This window comes from Conger conger, chromosome 14 (assembly GCF_963514075.1).
Source record: "Conger conger chromosome 14, fConCon1.1, whole genome shotgun sequence".
Classification (NCBI taxonomy): domain Eukaryota; kingdom Metazoa; phylum Chordata; class Actinopteri; order Anguilliformes; family Congridae; genus Conger; species Conger conger.
In genome coordinates, this window is record NC_083773.1 from 22563989 (window position 1) to 22590873 (window position 26885).

The 26885-nt window shown below is 43.5% G+C and overlaps 2 protein-coding genes across 4 annotated transcripts; both read right to left on the minus strand.

The window, feature by feature from the left end:
- Positions 1–93: 93 nt before the first annotated feature.
- LOC133109751 (DNA damage-regulated autophagy modulator protein 2-like) lies at positions 94–7502 on the minus strand. The gene is made up of 8 exons (XM_061219316.1): positions 7287–7502; positions 6116–6312; positions 5712–5779; positions 5385–5527; positions 4736–4913; positions 3383–3465; positions 3172–3264; positions 94–2668 (listed from the first exon to the last, which is right to left on the minus strand). The coding sequence occupies exons 2-8, from the start codon at positions 6244–6246 to the stop codon at positions 2546–2548; spliced, it is 819 nt and encodes a 272-aa protein (XP_061075300.1). The 5' UTR covers positions 6247–6312; positions 7287–7502; the 3' UTR covers positions 94–2545.
- A 1513-nt stretch (positions 7503–9015) lies between these two features.
- Positions 9016–24914, minus strand: cept1b (choline/ethanolamine phosphotransferase 1b). 3 transcript variants are annotated; one of them, XM_061220103.1, is made up of 9 exons: positions 24563–24914; positions 22102–22546; positions 17080–17227; positions 16471–16612; positions 14396–14480; positions 12973–13104; positions 12228–12386; positions 11890–12015; positions 9016–11403 (listed from the first exon to the last, which is right to left on the minus strand). In XM_061220103.1, the coding sequence occupies exons 2-9, from the start codon at positions 22453–22455 to the stop codon at positions 11269–11271; spliced, it is 1281 nt and encodes a 426-aa protein (XP_061076087.1). In that variant the 5' UTR covers positions 22456–22546; positions 24563–24914; the 3' UTR covers positions 9016–11268. The 3 variants fall into 3 exon arrangements, with proteins under 3 accessions (XP_061076087.1, XP_061076085.1, XP_061076086.1); XM_061220101.1 differs by having other exon boundaries at positions 14396–14483; XM_061220102.1 differs by lacking the exon at positions 14396–14480 and adding an exon at positions 13635–13719 and having other exon boundaries at positions 24563–24913.
- Between the last annotated feature and the right edge of the window lie 1971 nt (positions 24915–26885).

The window sequence follows — 26885 nt, forward strand, 5'->3', positions numbered from 1 at the left end:
GGCTTCATTACATAATGCAGGGCTCAGTTTGGTAAACTTGGGTGACTACACAAACTAACCAAAACTGCTTGAGTCATGAAGGGCTACATTGGAGAAATGTATCTTAGTGTTTTTATTATTTGAAAATGTCTTATAGCACAGTAAGTTTAACAACGCTTGAAAGATAAACATTCCAGAGTTCATTTTTAAACTACTGTAAAGTACTCAATCTAAGTGAAGGAAATTGACAGTTAAAACAATGCTGAATTTGGATTAGAAGCTGGTTTGCTCTTGAGTTATAATTTGACACAATGGCACTGTTTGAGAAAGTTTATCAACATTTTTTCATAGTGGTGACATCATCCCTGTGACCTAGAGTTTGTGTCAGTTGAAAAATAGCAATACATGTCCCTCATTTCTACATAAAAAAAAAAACAGAAAAACTGCAAAACTTCAGCTGTTATTAAATCAAACAATAGCACAGCTCTGAACTCATTTTTCTGTACACGTACAGGTATGAAAAATCTTTGTCAGTGCCTAATGAATCCACACCCAGAATTAAGCTTCATGATTGGTCAGGAACAGAAACGATCATTTGGCAACAGCCAGATTTCAGTAAATGAGCATCTCTGCTAACCCAAGTGCATTTTTTAACATTAATGGCATTTGTACATGTATTCCAAATGGACAGCTTCCATAACCAGTAATACTCTTCAGCCTGCTGTGCCTAAAGACCCATGTATCAGGGTGTGAGATTCTCAGGCAGCACCACTGAAAGGTTTTGTTTGAGCAAAAAAATAAAATAAAAGGTTTTGCTGGTTGTGATCTTCCCTTCGATACAGTTAACATGGAGCAGCACTGGTAAACGTTAACAGAATGCAGCTATCCATTTAGAAGCTCCAGGCAACAAGCATGGAGAACAAAGCCATCCTTTTCTCATTTCATACAAATAATGTAGGCAGGAACCAGAGGGTTAGACTGCCCCACTGGGGCAAAGCAAGTCAGGACTTGCTGCATTGGCAGATGTTCAATTCTACTCAACAAATCCCGTGGAGTCTTTTCCCCCTCAGTGTACTGGGCTACATTTAGGTCCACAGCATTAGGTTCAATACAAAAAGTATAGAAAAATTATACATTTCTTTGCATAACACTTCTACTCAACGTATTCATTCGAATCATTCAATCACTCATATTAAAGACGCTTTTGATCAATCCTTCAAAATGTATAACCTAAACGTAATCATTGATTATCAATTTTAAGACACTTGCAGTTTCATGACAACCGAACAGCCATACAGTTCTGTGCCTCTGCACACTTTAGGCACCCTAGAGTAACAACATATTCTTATCCTGCCCAACAAACTTAAATAGGTAGTTACTGTCACGAGCCCTGCAAGTAAGCATGACAAGCCAAAAGGACTATAGGTAACAAAAATGTACTTTGATTAAATGTTGCTATGAATAATATCTGTAGATAAACAGCAGTTCTGAAATTGGTTAAAGCACAATGTATTCATATTCAGTTACTATATCAGGAAGGTTTTTCCTGTGTTATTTAAAAGATGCCACTGTCACTCAGAGACCCCTCGGGATTCTCACAATTCCCAGCTTGAATTCTCAGAATTGTTACATTTCACTTTCTTTCATCATCCAATATCGTCGCTGTATTTATTTAAGCAGAAGTAGCTCAACGCACTGGAACACAAAGCGGTCTCCCCCCCAGATGCTCATGTCACATCTACCACTGCTGCAGGGGCATTTTAAAGGGTCACGAACAGGCCCGGTTCTAAACTATTGGAGATCCTCTTGAGTTCTATCCTACACGGGCACACAGGGGGCTTTGCAATTAGCAGACCTTAGGCAATCATTTATGTTGCCTAGGCCTAGACCCAGATCTGGTCACAAGGACTGATTTCATGAAGCTAGTAAGCAAGTAAATATCCAATTCTGTAAAAAGTACTAAATGCTGGTTTGTCTGGAGATGGTGGGCTTGCAAGGTAATGCCTAAAACATTAATCTGCGGCGCTCTAGCAGTCATCTGGTACCAGTGAAACTGAAGCTAATGATTATATGACATTTTCCAATCCATTTTGAGTTATTATTGGAATATGAATCATACATATAATGCCTGTCATATAATGCCTGTCAACCCTAGAAATCTACTTCTGGTCATATTCCATTCACAAATGAACGGTTACTGATTTGTCAGTTGTTTGCTGAATATTGAGTAATTATTACAGAAATTAGTGGCTGTGATTTAAGGAATCTGAGATTAATTACAGTTAATCACCAACTGTACATTGCATTATTATGAGTGAAAAGATCTTCAGTGAAAGGTCTGTGCGGCTACAGTGCACATTCACTGTAAATACAGCTCCCTGTTGTGGGACATTTCCATTTTCTGTCCAAATTGGACAGCATAGGCCCGGTGCAGGAGAACTTCTCTACTGACGTCCTCTTCCTTGATGTAGTCAGGAAGGTGTCCGTTTTGTGTGCAGCATGATTAAGTGTTGCCATGGTCAGGGAAACGGCAACTGAACTTCCATGCCAGCAGAGGGCGCGCTGGTCAGGTGCTGCCACCCAGGAGTGGAGAAATTTCTCCATGGCTCACAGGCAGTCTCACGTTGTAGTGTGGAGAGTCGTACAAGTGGTTGCTCTGCAAGCTCGCCTCCGCTCGCAGCGTTATTTTCTGAGGAAAAGTACAAATATAATTTTGATCTCCCACAATGTCACAGAAAATATTGTGATATTAAATAAGCAATAAAACATTTTTCGTGGGAGAAGTGAAGAACAGTGATATCCCTCATCATAATCTAGTGAAGGAGGGATCATCAAATCACGGTCCTCCGGGGCCAGTGGCCTCAAGATCACAAACGGCCCTCCATGAGTTGAAGAGGAGATTGTAAAAATGCAATCACACTGATTACCAAAAGTGAAGTCCAGGGGTGTCCGATTTTATCCAAAAAGTGCCTGTGTGGGTGCAGGTTTTTGTTTTAGCCCAGTACTATGACACCGGTCCCAATTCAACTAATTAACTAATTATAGTCTTCAATCAATACCTTCATAACCACAATTAGTTGTCTTGGAGCTGGGCTAGAATGATGTCCTACACCCACACCGGCCCTTTTTGGACTAGATTGAGACTGCACCAGGGGAGCCTATTCTAAGGGCTGTGAGAGAGGGAGCCCCTACCTGAAAGTCACGAATGTAGGTCAGGAAGAAGCTGACGAAGGAGAGGGCCAGGGACCACTCCGATATGGTGCTGATGATATGGGCAGTGTAGCCCTGAAAACACACATCACATCACACTGGGGAGGCAGGCATACCAGGTCAATGCAGTCACAGTTAAGGCGATGTCAGTTAGGAGGCCATCGTGGCCATGTCTCAAGGTGATGTCACTCACGGTTTCTCCTGGGATCCAGTGCAGCTTCTTCTCCACGTCCACCCCGGGCAGACTGCTGTACATGATCACGGAGGACACGAACACTGAGGAAGGAGACGGGTCAAGGACGCACACCAACTCCAAACTGTGGTCTGGACAAATCATCCTCCATTTTTATTCCTTTCTGAAGGAGAGGGCATCAAAACACATTCTCTCTGCGGGACACTACAGTGGAACAGCAGTCCACCGAAAGCCCTGGATTTCAACCAGAGGCCTACTTTACCAGCGTGCCTCAAGCCATGGAGCTCCACTGGTGCTTCATTAATAATAGTTTGAATTATAGAGCACCTGAAGCATTTTAGTCTCTTGTGCAATGCCATCTCCCTTTACCCCGCTCACAGAATACAGTTTTAATTAGCCATGTATTTTGCCACAGTTGGAATGCCATATTGTAAATGGAGGCCCTTCTCAATGCTGTAGTGTCCTATGTCAATTTGGAGGGTGCACAGACTAGCATGTGTCCTCCAAAATGTAAACAGTTGTTCATTTCACTCTCCAGTCCAGCAGAGCTGCACAGTGAGGACTACACGCACAAGCAAATCTCAGCCACCTGATTGATCATGAGTTCTCACTGAGCAGTGCTGCTCAATCATGTATCATGGAGGGCCGACCGTGTGCAGGTTTTCATTCCAAACCATCGCAAACCCTGCTGATTTAATCAATTAACACATCTTCAACCAGAGAGGAGGGAGCCAGTTAGTGAATTCTGCAGGTTGGAATGAATTAAAACCTACCCTCAGCCCTCGAAGGCACATGATTGGGCACCGCTGTTTTTGAGCTCGAGTTAATGGTGCGCTCACTGCTTGCACTGAAAGAACTTTGATAAAAGGTTGACGGAATTAGCGTCACTCAGCCCCTATGGCATTCAAGCATGCTCAGAATAATGGATGAATTCGGAGCATGGTGGTGCCTGGGATTCTGAGTTCAATATGTTCAAGTTACCAAGTAGCTCAACCTGGGCTCATTCCAATCGCTTATTTTTCCTTTATTTTTTCTTTTCCTTGCACCTGACCTGGAAATCAATTGTGGTCAGCCATCATTAAGGACATACACTACAGGTCCACCTCTGCCACGTCTAACTGATGTTTGAAGGAGCGAGGACATTCCATTTGCCTAATCACGTTTTCTCGATTTCCCCATCTTCACTTCTGAATATCTATTTCACTTAGCCTCTCTTGATGGGTCAACCTATGAGCAAGAAAAGGGAATAAAGGAGAATAAAAAAAAGAGGTGGAAAAATAAGCGTTTGGAAAGAGCCCCATAAGTCTTGGGAGGCTTCATCAGCCTCCTGTGTGTACAACACGGGGCGGATACTGCTGACAACGCTGACGGAGCTCCAGAGCCCCACCCCCAGCCGTGCCCAGAAGATGCCCTTCCCGTGGACGTGAGGCTGCATGCGGTAGGACACCAGCGTCTGCACCAGAATGTATACCGCCCCCACGCCAAGGGTGAGCACCGCCCCGACCATGTGCACGGAGAACAGGGTGGTTTTCTGTGTGGGCCAAGACCAGAGAGAGTATGTGAGGAATGAGGAAATATGGCATAGCAGGAAAAAGGTTGTGCATACACATACACACACACACACACACACACACACACAAGTAGAGGTGCACACAGAAACACACACAAATGCAGAATAATGCACATGACCACCAACCTTTTCCATAGCAATCCACTAATCCATCTGTGGTTGAAAATGATCTTCCTGGTGTTTTTATTAACTAACACCTCGACACAATGGAACTACAATCCTGGAGATCTACAGTGTCTGCTAGCTTGTATTACACGCAAGAACTTAACCACTTGGCCAAAGATGGCTTCCATCTTAGTGTCCGAGAATGGTGGTGTATACTTTGGCAAAGCTCTGAAAACCAGCTAGCTCACAACTTTTCACCACCTGAATGGAGCAGGTGCACTCTACAGAAGTGTACATTGAGTACAAAAAGTGTACGGTCCAAAATACCTGGAAGTTAGCCACAACACACATCCCAAGGGAGCTCATGCAGCCCAGAATCAGGCCGAGGATGTTGAGCCGATGAAGTCCGGTGTCATCCTGGGCTGTCAGGGCTTGAACCTGCTTGTACCGTACGTACGTGGTTGCAATTCCTACCCGGAAAAAACACAGGTAGGTTTTTCTCAAGACCTTTCCATTTCACAAGATGATCTTGACATATATATATTCTGCAATTTCCACCATTGATAGAAACACTGATGACAAAGCAAGTGAGAGACATGGGCAAGATGGAGATACTGTAGTTAGCCAAATAAAAGAAGAAAAAGAGAATAGTACCTAAGAAAGAGGATATGTCGAGCATGATCCCAAAGACACACCGCTCAGGCGGCATTGTTCCAGTGTCACTGAAAACACAGCAAAGGTCTTATTACTCCTGGTCTCAGCAAAGTCCAAAGAACATCTTCATTAACAAGCTACAAGCCTGTGGAATAACATTGTTCATCTTGTATGCACAAGGTTGCGGAAAATGGGGTAACTGGACCCTAGACTACACCCGTGCTCTACTTTCCCCAATCATTTATACTAACCCTAACCCAACATAGCAAATAGTCAAACAAACAAACAAACATGGTTATTTTAATTCAGTTGCCTCAGAAACCAACCGGCTAATAAATTGACAGGAACCAAGGGTGGTAGACATTATTTTATGGAACAGTCAGCACACAGCTAGCACCTCTCACCTGATGTAGGGGACCAGTGGGTCCACGTGTCTGAGCAGCACCGCTGTAATGTAGGCGAAGACAAAAGTGGCTGAGGTCCAAGTGACCAGGGCCACAGGCAACACACACAGGCCCTGCTGGAACCACCACATGTTTACCTATGGAGAGCACAGCACACCCACAATCCCCCACTGCGCACCGACTGGCACAGGCGTTGTCTAGGAAAAGGAGAGAGAGAAAAGAGAAAAGAGAGCGAAAGAGAGAGAGAGAGATATAAAAAGCGCTATTCTTTCTAAAATGTACTTCTCGTACTTCATTATGCTTCAGAATGAAATGGGCAAGTCCTGTTCACAGTGATTCTCAAATTTGATACTGGTGAGCCACTGTCTACAGGTTTTTGTTGTTGCTCAGCACTGATCAATTAAAGCAGCTCAACACGGAATTAACTCACTCACCTGGTTTCCTGGTTTCTTGAGTCTGATCAGACGCGGTTAGATAGTGCAGGCAGAACTGAACCCTGCCCACCGCTTCCTCATAGTTACAGCTACCTTTATCACTTCTCTCAACACTGAAAATGTCACAGCCGCTGTTTCACTTCTAATTCCTCTTTCTACTTCGTGCTTTAAATAAAAAAACATATATATATGACAAGCAAAAATAACCCAACCACACTCATGAGGGGACCATACAAACTGCGGAACCCTGTACTGATTCGGTCTATAGCTCGTTTGATACAGTAACTAGTCTGTCAAAGAGTATCTGCAATCCACTTAACTGTGCACTCAACAAATGTACAAGTCACATAGAAAAGCAGGGTAATATGTGATTACCACGAAGCAACACAGCTGTATATTACAGACACAAATTCAGCAATATGCCTTGGAACTTGGAGTAAGCATGGAGTCATCACAGGCCAAACATTACGTACCAACTAGAAATATTTCTTTCTTGTGATAACAGCTAATTGTTGGCTACATCAAAGACTGGTGTTTACAGTCACATATTACATTACGAAAAAACGCCACATAGCTACAGTAACATTAACATTGGTTCAAATAATCATTGCAGTTCATAAGCAGAGTTACTCGGAGGTTTGCGAAGAATAGACTGCTAATGTCAACTGACATTAATCCCAATCTATAAATCCCGAGGAAATGTTAATGGGGCATCTGAGGCGAGTGGCCACCCTTACCTTCACAGCTAACGTTAGCAGCCGCTATTTTCCGCTTGCCGTTTCATAATGGAGAAATAACTAGCTAACATAACAAAAATAACCCAACTAGTTATTGCGTTCAGAGAAGGAACGACAATATTGGGTTCACATTACCTACCAAGCTAAACAAATGACAGAATCTGTCGTTTCCTGTGATCATTGAAACTACAAGATAGATACGCAATTTACGCAGCTGCGTAGTATACTTCCTCGTTGTAAATTATACCAGCATCCCCTGCGCTACGTTACAATGAAAAGTTGGGGCCAGCGTGGTGTATCCCGTTCCACAACCAAACATTGTTTTAATTGTTACCCCTGCAATGAGGTAATAATCTTATTATTTCTTTAACGTTTATTAATATCAACAAGAATCACAGGGCAGCCATTGTCGTCCTGAACAGTTTCTCATTATGCCAAGGCTACATGTTGACAGCTCCATCTAGTGGTAGTAACCGCAGTAACGTTTGTTGTCAGCTTAGTTATATGCCAACAAGTGGCTGAGTTTGCTGACAAATAAAGCTGTTCTCCCACATGTGGCAAACGTTAGTAGGTAAACAACTTTAATATAACAAAAACCTGAAACAGAAATGTTGTCTTGACTAGAATATAGTGGACACTATGGGCCCTACATAATTCATATTAGGCTATAGCCTATCCACTTAAGAGTTATGATGTGTTGTGTGTTCAGAGATGCTATTCTGCATACTACTGTTGTAATATGTGGTTATTTGCGTTACTGTCACCTTCCTGTCAGCTTTGACCAGTCTGGCCTTTCTCCTCTGACGTCTCTCATTAACAATGCACCATTCTTTGCAAACTCTAGACTAGTGTGCATGAAAATCCCAGGATATCAGCCATTTCTGAGATACTCAAACCACCCTGTCTGCCACCAACAGTCATTCCACGGTCAAAGACACTCAGCGCAGTGAAGGTATGTGTCGCCAAACTACACTATACTATAGAGCTGGACAGACAGAACCAGTACCTGTTTGACCTGAGGAATCAGCCAGCATGCTGAAGGCCTTCCTGCTGTGGCAGCCAATAATAAAAGGCCCAGGTACAGTGTCTTAATCCATGGTTATTAAAGTGGGATTAAGACACGCTGTTTTGTATCCACGTATTGGTGCAAAACTGGCAGTAATTAAACTCAAAATTTTAATTGGTTTGGCACCAAGGTGTGGATATTTCACAGGCTTTCTTAATCTTACTTTCATAACCCATGAACTCACAGGCCAAACATTACCTGTAGTTCTCCCATGAATTTAAATTAGTAAAGCAGTAAAGATAAAAATGCATTGTTAACCTAAATATAGCAATCTTTATTTTACACAAGTTTTTATTTAAAAATTGTTAAAAGATTGTTTTTTTTTTTTGTTTTTTTTTACAGAAATTGAAGAATCAAGCAAACATAATAACTGAGAAAAGAAACCGGTTTTTGAAACCCTCAGTGAAAAACCCTGCTAGGCTTTTACAAATACGTTATTAACACTAAAAAGAATACAAAGGAAAAATACAGCTGCAAGTATGGGGTGAAGCTTGTCAAAACCTTGCAAAGAAACATAATCCTTGTGTTTGCCCTCCTCATAAAGAGGGTAATATGACAAGCTTTGATTTATATTTTAGGCTTAAATATCATTAGATTTTTTGATTATGAGTAGACATTTAATCTGTTGTATAATGAAAGCACAAACATAGGACGTTCCCCCAGTTAAATACCATTTAGTTTGATTTTATTTTTGTCATATACTTTGTGGCTTATGTTTGGCCAGAAAATGATACAATGACAAGAAACGCCATATTCAGGTACCTGTTAATCAGCTCACACAACAGAGCTGTACCGTAGTAACACACATCGTACACAGAAATCAAACATTCGTAACTCCTTTACAGAGTTTTAAAAATTCACACTTAGATATTGCATGGCATGAATTATGACAGGAAAATTAGAAACAATTACATCTCTTCAAAGCAATATCACATGACTCTCGTTACCTGTAAATCTGACTGCTGAAAACATTTCTGATCGAGGTGGAGGCATTTGACAAAGAAATTGACAAAAAAAGTGCAAACACGGTTAAACCCCTAAAATGTAACTGAATGAGAGAGCAATGGCCACCAACCAAGAAAGCCATACTGGACTTTTGGGAACAGGCCTCATATTTGGATTTGCTACAATATTGGTAGATGAAGGACTGGCCTACTCTCGCCCCCCAGTAAACACTCACTTATAAACCTATAGACCATAGTTTTAACGACCGCCAATAAAGTCAATACTAACCTTTCCCAGTGGACACTCAAAAGATGGCATGCCTTGCTAATAATACTTGTCCGTAATGGAAGGCAAGGGTTTTATCAACTGTAGAAATTTAAGGCAACCATTGTTTTTAATGGCTTGGACAATAGTCCAAATGGATATTTCATGCAATACATGAATTAAGGTTAGGGTGTAACACTGCTGCAACAATATTTCAATCAGTAATGATATAATTCAATGTTTTGTACAAAGCGGGTAGCTGCCAAATAGTATCCAAATCGGTCTCATAGCAAAAGGGAAAAGATTATATATAAAGAATTACACACATTTAAAATGGTTAAAAAAAGAAAAAAAGAAAGCTAATTCTTCTTCAAACATCAGTAAACAGAAAGCCAAACGCTTGAATTTGTCAGTTTTGGTTGTTTCAACAGTTGTACATATTTGCTAAAGCTAGCTGCCTTAACATGCATCATAGTACAGAAACAAATCTCTACAAATCATGTATTGTACAGTTATGGCAAGATTGCCATCTTCATGATTGCACTTGGAAAGGTCAGTATTATGTCACCTATACAAAAATGGCGTGAACTTTTCCTGAGTTCAAGTTGGCAAGTTTATTAATTAATTTTAAAAAAACTTTTTAATCACACATTATGTGAATTGTGTTTAGCTAATTCCACTGGCAGGAAAGGTTGGTGTGTTAATCAGATGGTAGGTAAACTCCCTATAAAATAAAAGGCCTCCCATTTTATTTTTGATGTTTATAATACAGGTTTTCCTCCATGTGCCTGTATAGATGAAAGAAAAAAATAAAAAGGGGTTTAACATTTCAGGCAACTGTAACATAATGTGAAAATGGCACATAAGACAAAGCAAAAGGCAAAAAAGATTAAACTTGCCAAATGGAGAGGCAAGTATTTTTTGTCTTTCTGAAATGGCAATATTCAGCAGCAAGAAGATCAGAAATTAATCTACGGTACACATCTATGGCTGGGAATTTATTTTGAAACAATGGTGACTATTCAGCCAAAGCTGTTTAGTATTGATGCGAGTATGAAAATATGACAGGATAAAATTGAAAAGTAATTCTGTTAAGACCTTTTCTCAAAGGAAGAATAAGGTACATCTTCACATCTGAAGCCTTCCCTAGGTTCCCTAAAACCAAGACTAATTCTGCTAAAAATACATTAAGCGATCAGAGTACCGATTCATTTATAGCAGAGGTATCCACTCATCTGAAAAGGGCTTGGGTGCAGGTTTTTGTTTTAGCCCAGCACTAAGACACCTGATTGCACTGCATCAAGGTCTTGGTCGAAGACCATGATTAGTTAATTTGTTTAATCAGTTGTTGTAGTTCTGGGCTAAAAGAAAAACATGCACCCACACCGACCCTTCTGCAATAAGATTGGACGAAGTGGGTACTTGAGTATTATTAAACTGATTTACCCCCCACTGAAAACAAAAGCAAAACAGAAGTAGAAAAAACGTATTTTCTTTCTTTTCTTTTTCTCGTTTATGCGCTTGCCAAGAAGGCTGTGACAAGACCAGCGGGAAGGGGTAAATTGCACGTGACGGTGACAAATAAATTTCATTTTATTCCATCCAGCCCTGCGTCCGCGCTGGTTGGCCTTCGCTCCGTGAAGACGCCATAAAAAGATCTCTTTTTATGCACCGAATTTGACGACGGCGACGGTGAGTGGAAAGTCACTAATGGTGGTTGTGTCCTTGCTGAGTGGACAGCGAGGCCAGAGGCTTGATTTTGAAGACGTAGATGTGCAGGTGGGAGGCGATCTGATTGCAGACGCTGACGCAGTACCGCACCAGATCGAACAGGGAGAGCGCCTGTGGAAAACATACAGAAGAGCGAGAGAACAGCTATCAACAGGAACCCGGGCTACACGTTCCTTTTCTAATTATCACCTACAGTTCAGCTATGAGGAGACATTTTTCATTCCGATCAATTCATTGCTCTTCCATCACCATACAAAAACCCATTATGCAGTGTTGAAAGAATGGGTGCATTTAAATGTTTAAATCTGTATTGTAAAGGTGAGGGTCACAAGTCATTGCCATATGACTGCAGAAACACAAAATGGAGCAAAAAAGGTCAGTGCCTGCATTATCTCTTCAAAAAATAATGCAAACACACAGCATGCAATAAAGCAAGGAAATTTAACACTGTAGACAAGCAGATTCTCCACTAGTGTTGGTATTGTGACAGGCTGGATTTTAACTCAACAAAACATTCATTCATTGTAGCTCGATCTGAATACTTGCCAATGCTAAGAGACCAAAATGAAGGTACAAGCCAAAATGAAATTGCCTTACCAGAGCGATCCATAAGACCAGGTATTCATCAATAAAGCTGTTAAAATACTGGTCCAGAAATATCAGCCCTGGCCCCAGAAAAGCCAAGTCATGAAGATACATTTCACTTTTTGTCATATGTGCAACCTGGGGAAAGCCATTAAAACATAAAGATGAGACATGGCATCCTCTTTATACGACACATACCCTTAATGTAAACAATGTGGCGACTGTATGGATGCAAAAAAAAAAAGACACTGTAATTTCTATTTAATTACAGCATTACATTGTCATTGAATAGACAGAAATAATATAGAGTGCTATGTATTAGAATCAATCAATGATCACATAAGACTCACCACCAGTTTGTTGGTGATTTTGGCCGACACAAAACCAAAGGCCAGGATGTAGAGACAGGGGTGTTTCTCAAACAGCTGCACTGTGGATTTCTTGTAGATCATGACAGCCAGTATTATTACTGACCCTATGTGTAGGACAGGAGACAGTACACTTGTTCCCTGGAACACACAGGAAATGCACATTAAAAATAAAATGAACAATCACAGTGAAAGCTGTCTGCAGTTCACTTCTCCAGCATGAATAACAGAATGTTTTCCGGTGAGATCAGTGGCTAGTTACAGCAAGCACATCATAGGCACCTGATTAATTAATTGATTTATAATTAATTATATGACTCTTACAGGCACAGAAAACAAGTTACAGACAAATTCACAAATGAAAATGACAGCATCGTGAAGATAGCGGTGTAAAGAGGAAAATAGACAGGGATTAAAAGCGGTAGCATACTTCCATTGCTGTGCCACGAATGATGTGGTTACCAAACAGTGTGAGGAATGAACAATATGGCCCAGTACATCCTGACACCTGGAAACCACACACTCAGAAACATCATGGCTGCCTTTGTATTGCCTGGCAGGACTCCGCAATCAACACTGTCAAAGTACAGATTCATCCCATCCGAACAGAATGCATTGAGCTGCACAAAGGTGCCACTGCCAGGCACATCACTTGGAGGCCCCGCTGGCTTACAAACGGCTCCCTTTGAAAGAGGACACCGAGCACGTTGGTAATCACAGGACTTACTGCTATTGTGGATCCGTTTTTGCCCACGCCCCCGGTGAATATGACCCGGAAGTAGTTTGTGCAGGAGAAGATGGCCCCGAGGGCCGTGCAGACAGCAGGCACTATTTTCATCTGGATGTTTATTAGTGGGATCTGGGGATCAAAGAGGAGTGAGATGGCACCTTCTAATCACAGGCCATTTGAGTACCACAAACCAGATGTAAAAAGCTCCAAACAAAAGTGAGAAACCTATTGTACAAATCTCAGGTAGTTAAACGTCAAATTCTTAACGGCTGACAAGAGCTATTTACTGAAACTTGCACAAAAAGATGCAAACACAAAAAGATCTACGCAAAATGCACCCTACAGGTGAGCTCTTGCCAAAAACACACAGAGACCAATACAAACTAATACATTCACACATTTCTGTTTGAAATTATGAGACAAGCACATATAGGAAGACTCTACTAACTGGATGCCTACAGAATATTTGAAGTTGATTTGAAGCCGATTATCTTAATGAAATTACTAAAGGGAAAATCAGGCGGCTAAGGGTTATGCACAGTAAGCACAGCTCAGTAAAGCAATCAAAAAATCAGTGATCATTCCCACAAAATTACTTAATTAAAAACAAAGAAACAAATTGGCCTACTTTAAAATGACAATGATAGGGTAAGAATTACCGGAGACTGCCAAAAAGCTGATCCTCCAATCGCAGCCAGCAAATACATGATTATAATGAGTATTTGGACTTCAGTCACATCAATGCTGAGCAAACAGAAATGGCAGAGCAGGGTTAGAGAGATCAGTTAATCAATTCATCAACATGCTCTGTTTCAGGGGGAGGCCAGCACAGACTGCAGCGTGGGTACCCCATCGGGTTAGGACTAAGGCTTCAGTGCACTGCTACACTGAATTTTCACACAAAACACACTTTTCTTGTCCATTTCAGAACACGTAATCAGACAGAGCAGAGCTTTTTTAAAGAAATGTGCACTAGCTGCTATGTTAAATCCAGCCAAATTAAGGGCACCAACTATATACAACAGACTTTAAAACACTCAGCCAAAAGACTTAATGCAGGGCTACTGCACTCCAGGTCCTGTGTGCCACAGATATTTGCTGCAACATGCACTACACCACCTGTTTTCACTAATGAGCTTCCTTCCTGACCCAAGGAGGTAAGATAATTAGTGAAATCAGGTGGCGCAGTGCATTGTTGGAGCGAATACCTGCAGTCACTTCGGCCAGCAGGACCTGGAGTGGAGTTGTGCGTGACAGATGCCACTGGGAAGTGAAATATGCCTCAGTGTCGTTAGCTAATTAGCCAGCTAGCTTTGTGCCATGCCTGTTCCTGTACGCTGCAGTCTGTGCAGGAAGTGGGGTCAGATTGGCTCAGTGCACTGCATTCACTAGGTGGCGGTGCTGATGGTTGCTTGGTTACCCTCAGATTCCAAAACCCGGGCCCCAGCGTTGCTGTGAAGGTCTGTAACAAGGCTAGACAGATCTGTAACTCTGTGATATCAAATCTGCTGGCCAAAGAAGAGAGACAAGGGTTCACCTTCCACTCTCCTCAAGACCAAACTGAAACTATACCATCAGGGCTAGTCCATATCAATATCAATAACACGGTCTAGTCCATATCAATATCAATAACACAGTCTAGTCCATATCAATATCAATAACACAGTCTAGTCCATATCAATATCAATAACACGGTCTAGTCCATATCAATATCAATAACACAGTCTAGTCCATATCAATATCAATAACATGGTCTAGTCCATATGAATATCATGGTCTAGTTCATATCAATAACACGGTCTAGTCCATATCAATAACATGGTCTAGTCCATATCAATAATTCTGATCTGCGGAGGTTATAATCTACAGACTTCCTCATAGCTACTAACATTCAGGTAAAACTGAGGCAAGGTGAGCTTAATCCATTACATAAATGTGATGTAAAACCTGCCATCTCTACAATCATTTGACAAGCTCACCCAAAGGCTATACTCCAATGGGTCTTCGAGGAATTATAGCTGTCAGGTTAATTTAATTTAAATCCCAAAAAGTGATATGCTATATATATTTCCTTCAAGGTCTACTGATACTATCTGTAAGGATCAAAGCCAACTCATTACAGCTGAAAGCCGACAGTGAAATAACTGCCCGCTATATTCAATCTGAATCCATCCATTTTGAGGCGACTGAAAAGGCATCAGTCCACCCAGATCTTTAAACCCTAATCTAATTTCCTATCTAAATCCATAACCCTCTTTTCCCTGGTAAGCCTTAGTAAATAAAATATACTGATGAAATTAGTAACAGATCTCAGAAATATGGTAGTTTTCATTGCACATGCAATAATACGTCAAACAAACATTTGATTTCTTCCCATTCCCATGAAAGGACAATAAACAATAATTCTATCCGACGAGATAACCAGTAAACCCCCCCCCCCCCCAGGCTACACAGTTTCTCCTCTGTGGTGCCATGTCCCTCCCTCCCCGCGTGACTCTCCGGGAGCGATGGCGGACTCGTGTGCGCACGGAGAGGAGAGGGACGGGGCGCGTTGAGGAGAGGAGAGGGACGGGGCGCGGTGAGGAGAGGGGCGCGGTGAGGAGAGGAGAGGGATGGGGCGCGGTGAGGAAAGGAGAGGAGAGGGACGGGGCGCGGAGAGGAGAGGAGAGGGACGGGGCGCGGTGAGGAGAGGAGAGGAGAGGGACGGGGCGCGGAGAGGAGAGGAGAGGGACGGGGCGCGGAGAGGAGAGGAGAGGAGAGGGACGGGGCGCGGAGGGGAGAGGAGAGGGACGGGGCGCGGAGAGGAGAGGAGAGGGACGGGGCGCGGAGAGGAGAGGAGAGGGGCGGGGCGCGGTGAGGAGAGGAGAGGGGTGAGGAGAGGAGAGGAGAGGGACGGGGCGCGGTGAGGAGAGGAGAGGGACGGGGCGCGGTGAGGAGAGGGACGGGGCGCGGTGAGGAGAGGGACGGGGCGCGGTGAGGAGAGGGACGGGGCGTGGTGAGGAGAGGGACGGGGCGCGGAGGGGAGAGGAGAGGGACGGGGCGCGGAGAGGAGAGGAGAGGGGCGGGGCGCGGTGAGGAGAGGAGAGGGGTGAGGAGAGGAGAGGAGAGGGACGGGGCGCGGTGAGGAGAGGAGAGGGACGGGGCGCGGTGAGGAGAGGGACGGGGCGCGGTGAGGAGAGGGACGGGGCGTGGTGAGGAGAGGGACGGGGCGCGGAGAGGAGAGGAGAGGGACGGGGCGTGGTGAGGAGAGGGACGGGGCGCAGTGAGGAGAGGGACGGGGCGCGGTGAGGAGAGGGATGGGGCGCGGAGAGGAGAGGAGAGGGGCGCGGTGAGGAGAGGGACGGGGCGCGGTGAGGAGAGGGACGGGGCGCGGTGAGGAGAGGAGAGGGACGGGGCGCGGTGAGGAGAGGGACGGGGCGCAGAGAGGGACGGGGCGCGGAGAGGAGAGGGACGGGGGGCGGGCGCGTGCTGGAGGCCCCAGGCGAGCTCACTCACATGCCGAAGCGAAGGGTGCCCGAGACGTAGGTCTGCCAGTGGGCGCAGTAGAACATGAACATGCCCGCGAAACAGCAGAAGAACATCCAGTCAGGGTTGGTGCCCAGCTGTATGGCGATGCAGGTGCCCAGCACTACAAATACTGAGAGAGAGAGAGAGGGAGAGGGAGAGGGAGAGGGAGAGAGGGAGAGAGAGAGGGAGAGAGGGAGAGAGAGAGGGAGAGAGGGAGAGAGAGAGGGAGAGGGAGAGGGAGAGGGAGAGGGAGAGGGAGAGGGAGAGGGAGAGGGAGAGGGAGAGAGAGAGGAGAGGGAGAGAGGGAGAGCGAGAGAGCGAGAGAGCGAGAGAGAGAAGATTAGGGCAATTTGCATACATTCAAAATGACTGTTATGCCTACAGAATGTCGGCATATCACACTTTACTCCAATTCCATTCAAATAAAATGATTTGGATATTGGAATTACGCATCAATTCAGGTGGATGATATATATATATATATATATATATATATATATATATATATATACACAAAGTTTCAAGCTGGCCTCCCCATACCTCTTTATTTTACATCCATGAAGTGATAAGAGGCACTAGCAGGGAGTGGTGGTGTACCTGTGGAGAGTGAGTCGCAACCGTGGTCAAAAAGCTCTCCCAGTGGGGAGCTGCTATTGGTGCGTCTCGCCTGCTTCCCGTCTATGGCGTCCAGTGATTGGTAGATGAAGAGGCCCACAGCGCAGGACAGGTACGCCCACAAAGGTGCCTTAGAGAAGAAATGCCCAAAATTCAATCAATAAAATAATTAATAATTTGTTATATAGCTGACACTTTTATCCAAAGGTTGATACAGTTGATTAGACTAAGCAGGGGACAATCCCCTGGAGCAATGTGGGGTTAAGGGCCTTATCTGCACTGATCTTTTCACAGCTACACCAGGGAACTACCAACCTTCCAGGTCCCAGTGATGTACTTTGCCCCACGATCAACAAAATACACCACTGACACATAACTGGCTTGGCTTATACTGTACATTTTTGGGAGGACTACCCAGAGAGAACCCATGCAGGAACATGCAAACTGCACGCAGCAATGCCCCACGGCCGGATTCAAACCCGGGACTTTCTTGCTGTGAGGCGACAGTAACTCTAACAAAGTGCAGGAATGACGACTCTATCCTACAATGCCCTAGGCTTGTCCTCTTAGTCATTGAGGACATACAGCAAGATGACTTCGTGTTGCCATTTTAGGTACGCTATAGGTTATGTACTGTAGTATTCTTTTTGCTTATTTGCGTGTGTCCTGAACTGTAACTTTCCATGGGCCACCTAAGGGACTGATCTGCCAAATAAAAATATATAAAAATATAAACATGGGTTTTTGCAGAGGATCGGCCTTCCCCACACAGCTTAAACAAACATGGTTGAGAGGAATGTTTGCCACAGATAAACAACACGATTGCCCCCCCCCCCCCCCCTTCCTTCCCTCTTTAAAGGGCACTGGTCCATTTACAGCACGCAGTAGTTTCAGAAAGAGACCTCCCCAGACCTCCAAATCCCAAGCCAGTTTCAGAAAATGCACGGCTAAACATTTCATGTACTCAGTACATGGAATCACCCCATCTCCTCTTTGTTAAAGAGAAGAATGAATTACATATGACATTTCTTTGGACAATGTAATTCAATAAATAGAAGTAACCTGAACTCGATACCAAATACTTTAACTTACAACAAAGAAGAATAATGTTTAATTGAGACCCTGCCAAAAGGCAGTCCAATTGTAAAGGTGTCTTGCGAGACTCATCCTTGCCCGCTGGAGGTCTTTGTGGGTAATGTAATTAAGCCAAAGCACATCACACAGGGACCTCATTTTCCAACAGCACAGCAGTCAGTGTCAGGGGGAGATGGGAAGGGCCACTGCCATTTTGTGAGAATCTCATTTTTGCAAGCTGAACTCATGTTTTACTTAGCAGAGCTGGCATACATCCTACAGTTACCACGAAAAGCATTCCCCATGAGCAACATCTCCAGTTACAGGAGGGCCGGTTATGACTATTCTTGCACTGCCAAGCTTCACACTTCTGCCAAGGACTCCTCCTTGAGTAAGGCCCAGACTAGTCTCTCTGTGACACAGGACACACACACACACACACACAAAAGGGTGATTTGATTAATTCAGGTCCATAAACCAAAGCATGAACTTAACTTGGTTTCAGTTTAATTAATTTATTACACCCACTGGAGCACAATTGTGTCCAGAGGGTGCTTCAATGTGGGCATTGATACAGAACCAGAAATTAGGGAAGTTTATTTATACTCTCTGACAGGACATGTCCTCCACTAGATATTCTTCTACAGTGGTACACAATAATAACATAACATAAAAGAACAATGATGAGAACTGGCCATTCGGCCCAACAATGCTCACCATTTTCCTACCACTAAAGTGTACCCAGTGCTTACAGATGCTGATCATCTACAAATTAGATCATATCGAACACTCCAACAAGTATGTATCTGCTTCTACTACATGACCTGACAAGCTATTCCACACAGCGACTACTCCCTGTGTGAAAAAGAACTTCCAAATATCAGTGAAATCTGCTCATATCCATTTATGCCCCCTCGATGTAACACTCCAGGGAACATGGTGTATATAATAGGAATTATACATTTTAAATTGGCTGCATTACTGAAATATCTTTCCTACCAGAAAGAATTCACAGAAAAACAAGACTTTCATATGTTCTCTCTGGACTAATTTGGCAGATCAGCATCAGTATGTGGAAACAAATGATTCAGGCTTACAAAGGGCATTGCTTATCCCTGCCAGAATGAACGCATGCCCCCCTAGCACTTCCTAAATTCTGGGAAAGAAAACAATAAAGCAACACAAGACCAATAGCAGCTGTGGAAGAGCAGGCCTATTACACAGAAGTCAGAACTTCAAGGTCATAGGTCAGAACTAAGGTCTAAGGTCACAAGTTTGTCCACAGATCACTTCCATGATAAAGGTCACTGATCCTGAGTGAGGTTTTCAATTGTTTCTGTTGTTCATATTGTTTTCGTACGCAAGCAACATTAATCTCCTCTGTCAACCACCTAATATTTTGCACAGCTTGTATTTCATGAATCAATTAAAATGTATATTTTCAAGCAATACATTCATGCAAGACTAAGGAACATACTGTATATTTATAGGAAATTACTTCTACTGCAACACTGAGTAGCAGAAGCAACTTGCAATTCAGTACAAACTGACCCAAATCTACATGAAATATGCAAAATGGAGAATTAATCTGAACAAGCCTGATCTGGGAAAAGCAGGTAACCAGGCAAATGCATACAGTAAAGCCTGTTATTCATCACATTCCTGGCTGAACAACAGGATTTGTGGGGTTTGTGAAAAGCTATTGGCCTGCATTAAACCTGAAACTAGCAGGCTCCACTGCCTTCCTTTCCCGTTGCATTCCTACACATGTGGGAGTCTTCAAAGAGACTACAAAACGTATATCAGCCATCGGCAAATTACTGTGAAAATGTATGAAGATAGCGCATACTAAGTATGCAGGCCAGACCACAGCTCACATGCCTCCAAAAAAAGATCCACCGTTTTGAGGAGCACCTGAGGCTTTAATCTGAAAAAATATGCACAATATACCATAACATTGTACGGTTTTATTTCAGCTTCATTTTAATTTCTGTGGAAATGGATTATCTGAAAAGATCAGTCAAAATCATGGCAGATGAATGATTTGCTTGTCGAACAAAGCAAATGCTTTCGTGCCATTTTGTCCCGTGCAGAACTATTTGCTTTTTCACTCCAGTTTTAACATTTTGATCGGCTGGGGTGTTAACTGTCTGATCTGGTCAGGAATTGAGGACGCAACAGATAACAGCAGCTGGTTACAGCCTTACGTTTTTGACACAAAGAGCATGACTCCTTGATTAAAAGAAGTCCTTAAATTTGCTCTCCTTTGAAAGAAGTGGCGCTCACCACTCCACTGTGTTTCGACACAGCAAAAGTTCACGCACTTAATTGTGAGCTCCTTCCCTTCTCTGGCAGGACACTGACAGGCACATTATTCCCCTGTCAAGGACTGAGGGAGGCCAATGCTGTGGTTGACACTTTCCAGAAAATTTCAGCTGGAAAACAGATTTTTGGCCCACATGCATCAACTGCCCCCAAAAAAACATGGTACGGCCCAAATTGAACCCTACGCAGAGGGCCAAAGCAAAAACTTATCCTGTCCTAGTTCCCAGTGCAGCTTTCTGTTTACATCTAGGCTAATTGTACAGCAAACAAACAAACAGAAATTTTACAAAGCCTGTGTGTGAGAAGCTGAAACAATTTTCCTTGTACGTCAGACAGCTTGCATTTCTCTCCCTTTCTTTAGCATTAAACTGTAAGTAAATAACACGTGTAAAATGTGCTCATGCTTTCCCAACCTTTGTCCTGCAGGGGAAATAAGGAGGTTGGGAGGCGGGGGGGAGAGGGGAGGAGACTATTTATAGGAGGAAAACAAGTTATATAAGCGGAATATCGCAGGTACGTACTCTATGCGCAAAATGTGCCACCTTTAACCCTTGAGGAAACCTGTCTGCATTGAACTCTGACCTTTCCCTGGCTGGCTGGCATCGCCCAAACAGGCGAGCCCCGAGGTGCATCTGCACGTCGAGCTCGCTGCACCTTACACGAGCGGCCATCGCTGTGGAGCCAACTCATTTTACAAGCTGAGAAGGGTATGCGACTGTAACCGGAGACGAAGCAACACCGAGCGCCTGTCCCGAGAAATGAGGCCAAACCAGTCCCCTTCACCCCAGGCATCTGAGAACCTTGGCTCTGGCAACAAACCGACCGGTGACAACAACTAGCGTTCATTCATGTTTCTTCCCTCCCATTCCCTATTATGCATAGGAATGCAGAGGAATCATGTTGCAAAAGTAACACTAGTGGTTCTGGAGTTTCATTCTGGAGGTTGGCTGAGGGTTTAATTTAGGAGAGAGGTTCCAAACAATTTGCTAGAACACCTGATAGACACCCAAACTATGTGCCACAGACTCACTGAAAACAATTAACGAGAGGAAAAAAAGAAAAATAAATTAAACAAGATTTACCTGCTCAAAGTCGCAGCAAATATGTGACCTAATACCACCCCCCACCAAGGTTAAGGTTAATCCTCTAAGAAAAGTATGCCACAAGGACAAAAAAACATGAAGACGTGCAAATACTGTGGATTAGAACTACCAATCAAGTTGAATGTCTGCTGTCCACATACTGTACAGTTTTATAAAAAAAGAACAAAGACAAAACTTGCTTATGCTGTCATTTCATTCTGGAAAGTCAAATTACATTTTTTATATATAACATTATACCAACAACAAACAGTTGAAACTTGATATTTAGCTCCCGGCACCTGTTACAAATTGCAGATGTTTCTACACATCCTCAAGATGCACCAATTTATTTTTCTTTTAAAAGTTATAAGCTTCATTTTTCAGTGACAAAATGAGAACCTTAATTAAAATGTGCAATTACAGATCTGCTGGACCAGTCCTTGGTGCTGTATTCACGAAACGAACAATCTAGTCTAACCAGGTGAGTTGGGGGACTTTGCGGGTGACGGCTATACAAGCTTACCTGCTCTGTGGCAGTGGGGCAGTAGTAGACCAGCACCAGGGTAGTGAAGATGTTGGTGACAAGGCCCACGATGGTGATGAGGTTGGGGGCGATCCAGGTGGGCACACGGCCCACCAGCCACTCCCAGTAGCACTGCATGACGGGCTCCAGCAGGGACCGGCCACAGCTGCTGTACCGATGCTCCTCCAGCCTCTTCAACTGGTGCCGGGACAGGGGCGGGGCGGGCAGCTGGATCAGCCTGCTCAGGACGCAGACCCCCACGCCCCCAGGGGCCGACTGGCACCCCGCGTCAGGGCCCCACTCTCGGCTGTCCCGGGGGCCCGCCCGCATCCTGGCGGTGTGGTGGCTGCTCATCGGCTCTCCCCTGGTCTGCTCGCACTCTGCCAACGACTGCCTCCCCCCCCTCGCAGATGCTAGGAATCCACTGCTGGGCCGCACTCTGCTCCTGGGGGGGGGGGGAGCACATAGGTAATGCTCTGCATATAGGGCACACATCATAATCACTATGTCCAAGCACCTTATAGTGAAGGTATGAGTTCAGCTACAGTAATGGGTCAGACCCCTGAACTGAAGACTGTAGCTAGTAGGTGACGCATGATAGCTACCAGGGCTACAACAACCGCAGGCTTGCTGAGATGGTCAGATTAGGAATTAGGCCAGAAAAACGCTTTTCAGGATAAATACCACAGGATCCAAGCACAGCTTTTTAGAGCCTCAATTTAATGAGTCATCTCACGCGTCCCTCAACCTTTCAGTGGGGTGATGCAGTTCACTCCACCCACAGGAAGCAGAGCCTCCTACCAGCCCAATACCACACCCAGCAAACTGCATACGCTGCCTGCAAACGTGATGTCCCAGGACAAGTTATGACAGATGATTCTTTTTCACTAATGATAACAATATTTTGCTAGAATTTAGTTTAGTAGCTTTAGAATGACATCAATACACAGAAGCCTAAAATCGTGTTTGCATTCTCCCTTTTATCTATGAAACAACCTGCCATTTACAATGCACTGTATAACAATGCACCCATTGTTCTCAAAATGCTGAATTCCACATTTTCTGGACAGTTTCCGGAATACGAGTCTAGAATGCCAGGACTTTTAGCCCAGAGTGTCCCATCTTTGTCAAAGAACAAAGAAAGATGTATTTTGATGGAAAAGGACACACAATTTTATTGCAGCCTCTCACAATCTTTTACTTTTTGCCTCCCAAGCATGCAGGGGGGTACTGCAGCATAATGGTTAGAGAACTGGGCTAGCTACTGCAAGGCTCAGGGGTTGATTCCCAGAGTGGACATTAAGTACCTAGCTGGTAACATGGTAAAGTAAATTACTTCAGTAAAAATGCACAGCTGTATAAATGGAGTCTGTGCAAAGTATGTACTTTCTATAAGCTGCTCTGGATAAGAGCATCTGTTAAATGAGCATTAAGTGTTCTGCCTTAAATGCATACGAGTGATAGTTACACACTGTCAAACGCTATGACAAATATGACAACAGGGCGTCACAATGCAGCCAGATTTTTGTAACCGCTGAAATATATCGTGATTATGCACTTGGAAGAGCTATAGGCATTCGGCAAATGAGCGTGCCTCTCCTTGACTGACCCATCTCACATATTCTTGCCGTGTGGGTCTATTTCGTGTTAACTTCCTGGTACGTGTTCTTGTGTGTATTGGATTCAGCTAAAACAATGACTGCCTAGGGTAGAAAGTGAAAAGGCAGTGGAGCTAGACTGACACAATTCACAAAAAACAGTGGACACTTGGTAACTTCGCCTTCAGAATAAATCATAACGAATATCGGTTATCTTAACTAGTGATCCAAAAGATCAGGAACTTCTATACATGTCTTCCAAGACAACAATAACTCACTTACTACTAACCTTATCGGTTACCGATATAACACAAAACAGAAAAAGATGTATTGTGTCGATGTGCCGTTAGCGAGCTAGCTAAACAACAATCAATAACATTACATGAAATAATTTGCTAGCTAGCTAGCTACACCTCGCCCCCTGCACTTGACGACGTAATATCAGGTCATTGCATTCTGCAATTTGAGGTCAATGACAATGGGATATTAGTGTCATATAACGTAATTTTTTTGTTGATCGCTGGTAGATTCGCTGATTAAACAGCAAAGCGAATCTAAATAATGCCAGATGAACGCCACTAGCTAAAGCTAACATGCTATTACTAGACAGCGGAACCAACACCCAACAGCACATGTGTTGTTGATGCAACGTTCGCCTGATTATATCGATATCGTGTTAGTCAATTTAGGCAGCTACCCATCTAAATGGCATGTCCTGTTAGGTAGCTATTGGAAACTGAAATGGCAGGCTGTGGATTACGGAGAACGTTTGCAAGCTATGCAATTTAAAGTAGCCAACGTCACTAGCCTGATAGTTAAGAAGATACCGGTAGTTATTCACTTGCCCTCTTCAGAGTCCTTACCTTCTGTTGCCGTAACAGCCCGAGGCACCGGTCTCTCCTGGAGGGTCCAGCAACCAGACAAGGTATCCAAAACCTCAAGCACCTGATGAGTTTTAATTTGGGATATGGCTAATCAAGAGCCCACGAAAGCGCAAAACGAGGAACCGATTAGAGAACGATGTATCCGCTTCGATTTACTGACTAATCGCTAGAGAACGGTCTCCTCCGAACTGAGGGGAATTGGGACGCGTGGGACTGCCCCAAAAGACTGCCGCCCAGACTGACAACCAATCTCGGTTGAAGAACGTAAACGAGGAACGCCAGCCACTTCCGTCGCAGCTAACGACCGGGAACACGTTCGAGAGAATACGGTATAAATCAAGACTGAACCACAACTGCGTGAATGGTTTTGATTGGTCCTGTTTCATGTCGTTACAATTTACAGAGGTGGGACTCCGACTCAAGCCAACATTCAAATCTAAACATTAGTCCTTTCGGAGTTGTTTGTTTATTTTGCGTGCATTTAATTTAGGCTAGGCAATCACTGCTTTTGATGCAAACTATCTTTATTTTACATATGAAACGTGTGTTGACCGTATTTAAATGCAATACAAAATATAAATTTACATTAAATGTTCGTAAAAAGCAATTAATAAAACAACGGTCAAATAAAAAAGCCCCTAACGAGTGAATCAACGAGTCGTATAATATATAGCCTGTCCTCTAGTCCATCGCTTAAAAAACTGGAGAGTAGGAGAGTAGCAGGTGTGTCCTCCGAAATGCAAGCAGACAGTTGGGATTGTTTGCACAACCAGAGCTGTGCCCCTATCTACATATCCAGTAAATCTGGAGGGCAGACCGCAGGCAGATAGTAGCCAGCAGGAGTCGCTGTTATTATTCAGGATGTGCAGCATGTGTGGGGGCAGATACATGCCAAGGATAAATAAGCACTTGTTGGGCCACATGAAGCATCATGGGACATACACGGAAAATGCTGGCACACATACACAACCCCAAGTGTAGATTCAGCAGCCGCTAGGTGATAATGGCAACATACTGCTAGTTTTCCTAGACATCTATAGTGGCCTTCTTAACTTTGTTTTCTACTGTAGCTAACTACCTGTCCCAACCAGTAATGTTAAGGTAGCCTTACTTGTCAGGCTCATGTCTCCAAGGTAACCTACTATAGGCCTGACCAAGTTGACACTTGTGCAAGGCACTGTAAGTCCACCCAGTTTGCCAAAAAATAAAAAAATAACTATCCGACTATAGGTGGAAAGACCAGGGGTCAGACAGTAAAATTCCTGGCATGTGTTTCTTTCATGAACTCAGCCAGTTGATGAGTTCTACCTCTTGGGTGAAGAATTATGCTGATTTGCAAATCGTGATCATTTGAACAAAATCATTAAAAAATCATTCTGAACCTGGTCAGACAAATCTAATTTTGTATCAAGGGCGCTCCTGTTGGTGGCGCTGATTCTAGCAAATTAAACAACTGACCTTCAGGGGGCAGTTCTCTTTTTTAAAAGGCAGACAGGCTTCTGGTGTGAAAATGTAGGTGATCAAGACTTTCTAGTTCCTGGCCCTTTAGCTCTCATTAGAGTGTCTTGCGTAAGGGGGACTATGCTTCTATTTTCCCAGAACAGAAGTAGGCTGGAACCTACCAACCTATCACACCAAGGAATTTATGTAGTGCAATTGTTTCATGGAGAAGCCATGTTTAAGCCTTGTGGAAGCTTTGTCCAACAACTCAGGAAAAGGTAAATGTTTATACTACAGCAATCTTAATATGGCCAGATCTACATTGAATGGTGAATGGACCTGAATTACCTTTTCACACGTCCACTAGATGGCAGTAATGCACCTTTTAAATGATGTGATAACGCTGCATTAACTAAATAAACAAATAAATAAATGCAAATCCACAATAGCGATTGTGTAATCAGCTTTGACCCATGCTCCTACTAATTCATGACAATAATCAACATCATCTGCTTAGATTCTCTGGTTATTTTAATTCAGAACTTTTGCTTCATGCTGAGGATTTGTGGAAGCTGTCCTTAAAATACATATTTTAGTGACTATACTTTCACATTGTTTTGTCATTAATAATTGATGATAATGTGTTCAAAAACTCTGACTTGGTATTAATCTGTGGCTGAAAAACAACCCACAGCACATTAAAACATGCTCTATTGTCACTTGCACAGTTGAACAAGTTGAGGAGTGGTTTATGCTGTGTGGTAATGTGTACGCTGTGCTGGGTAGTTTTATAGTTCCAGTCGCAGCGGAATTTCTTTATTTCTTAATTAATTTATGTATTCAACAAGATGTAACCGTAATC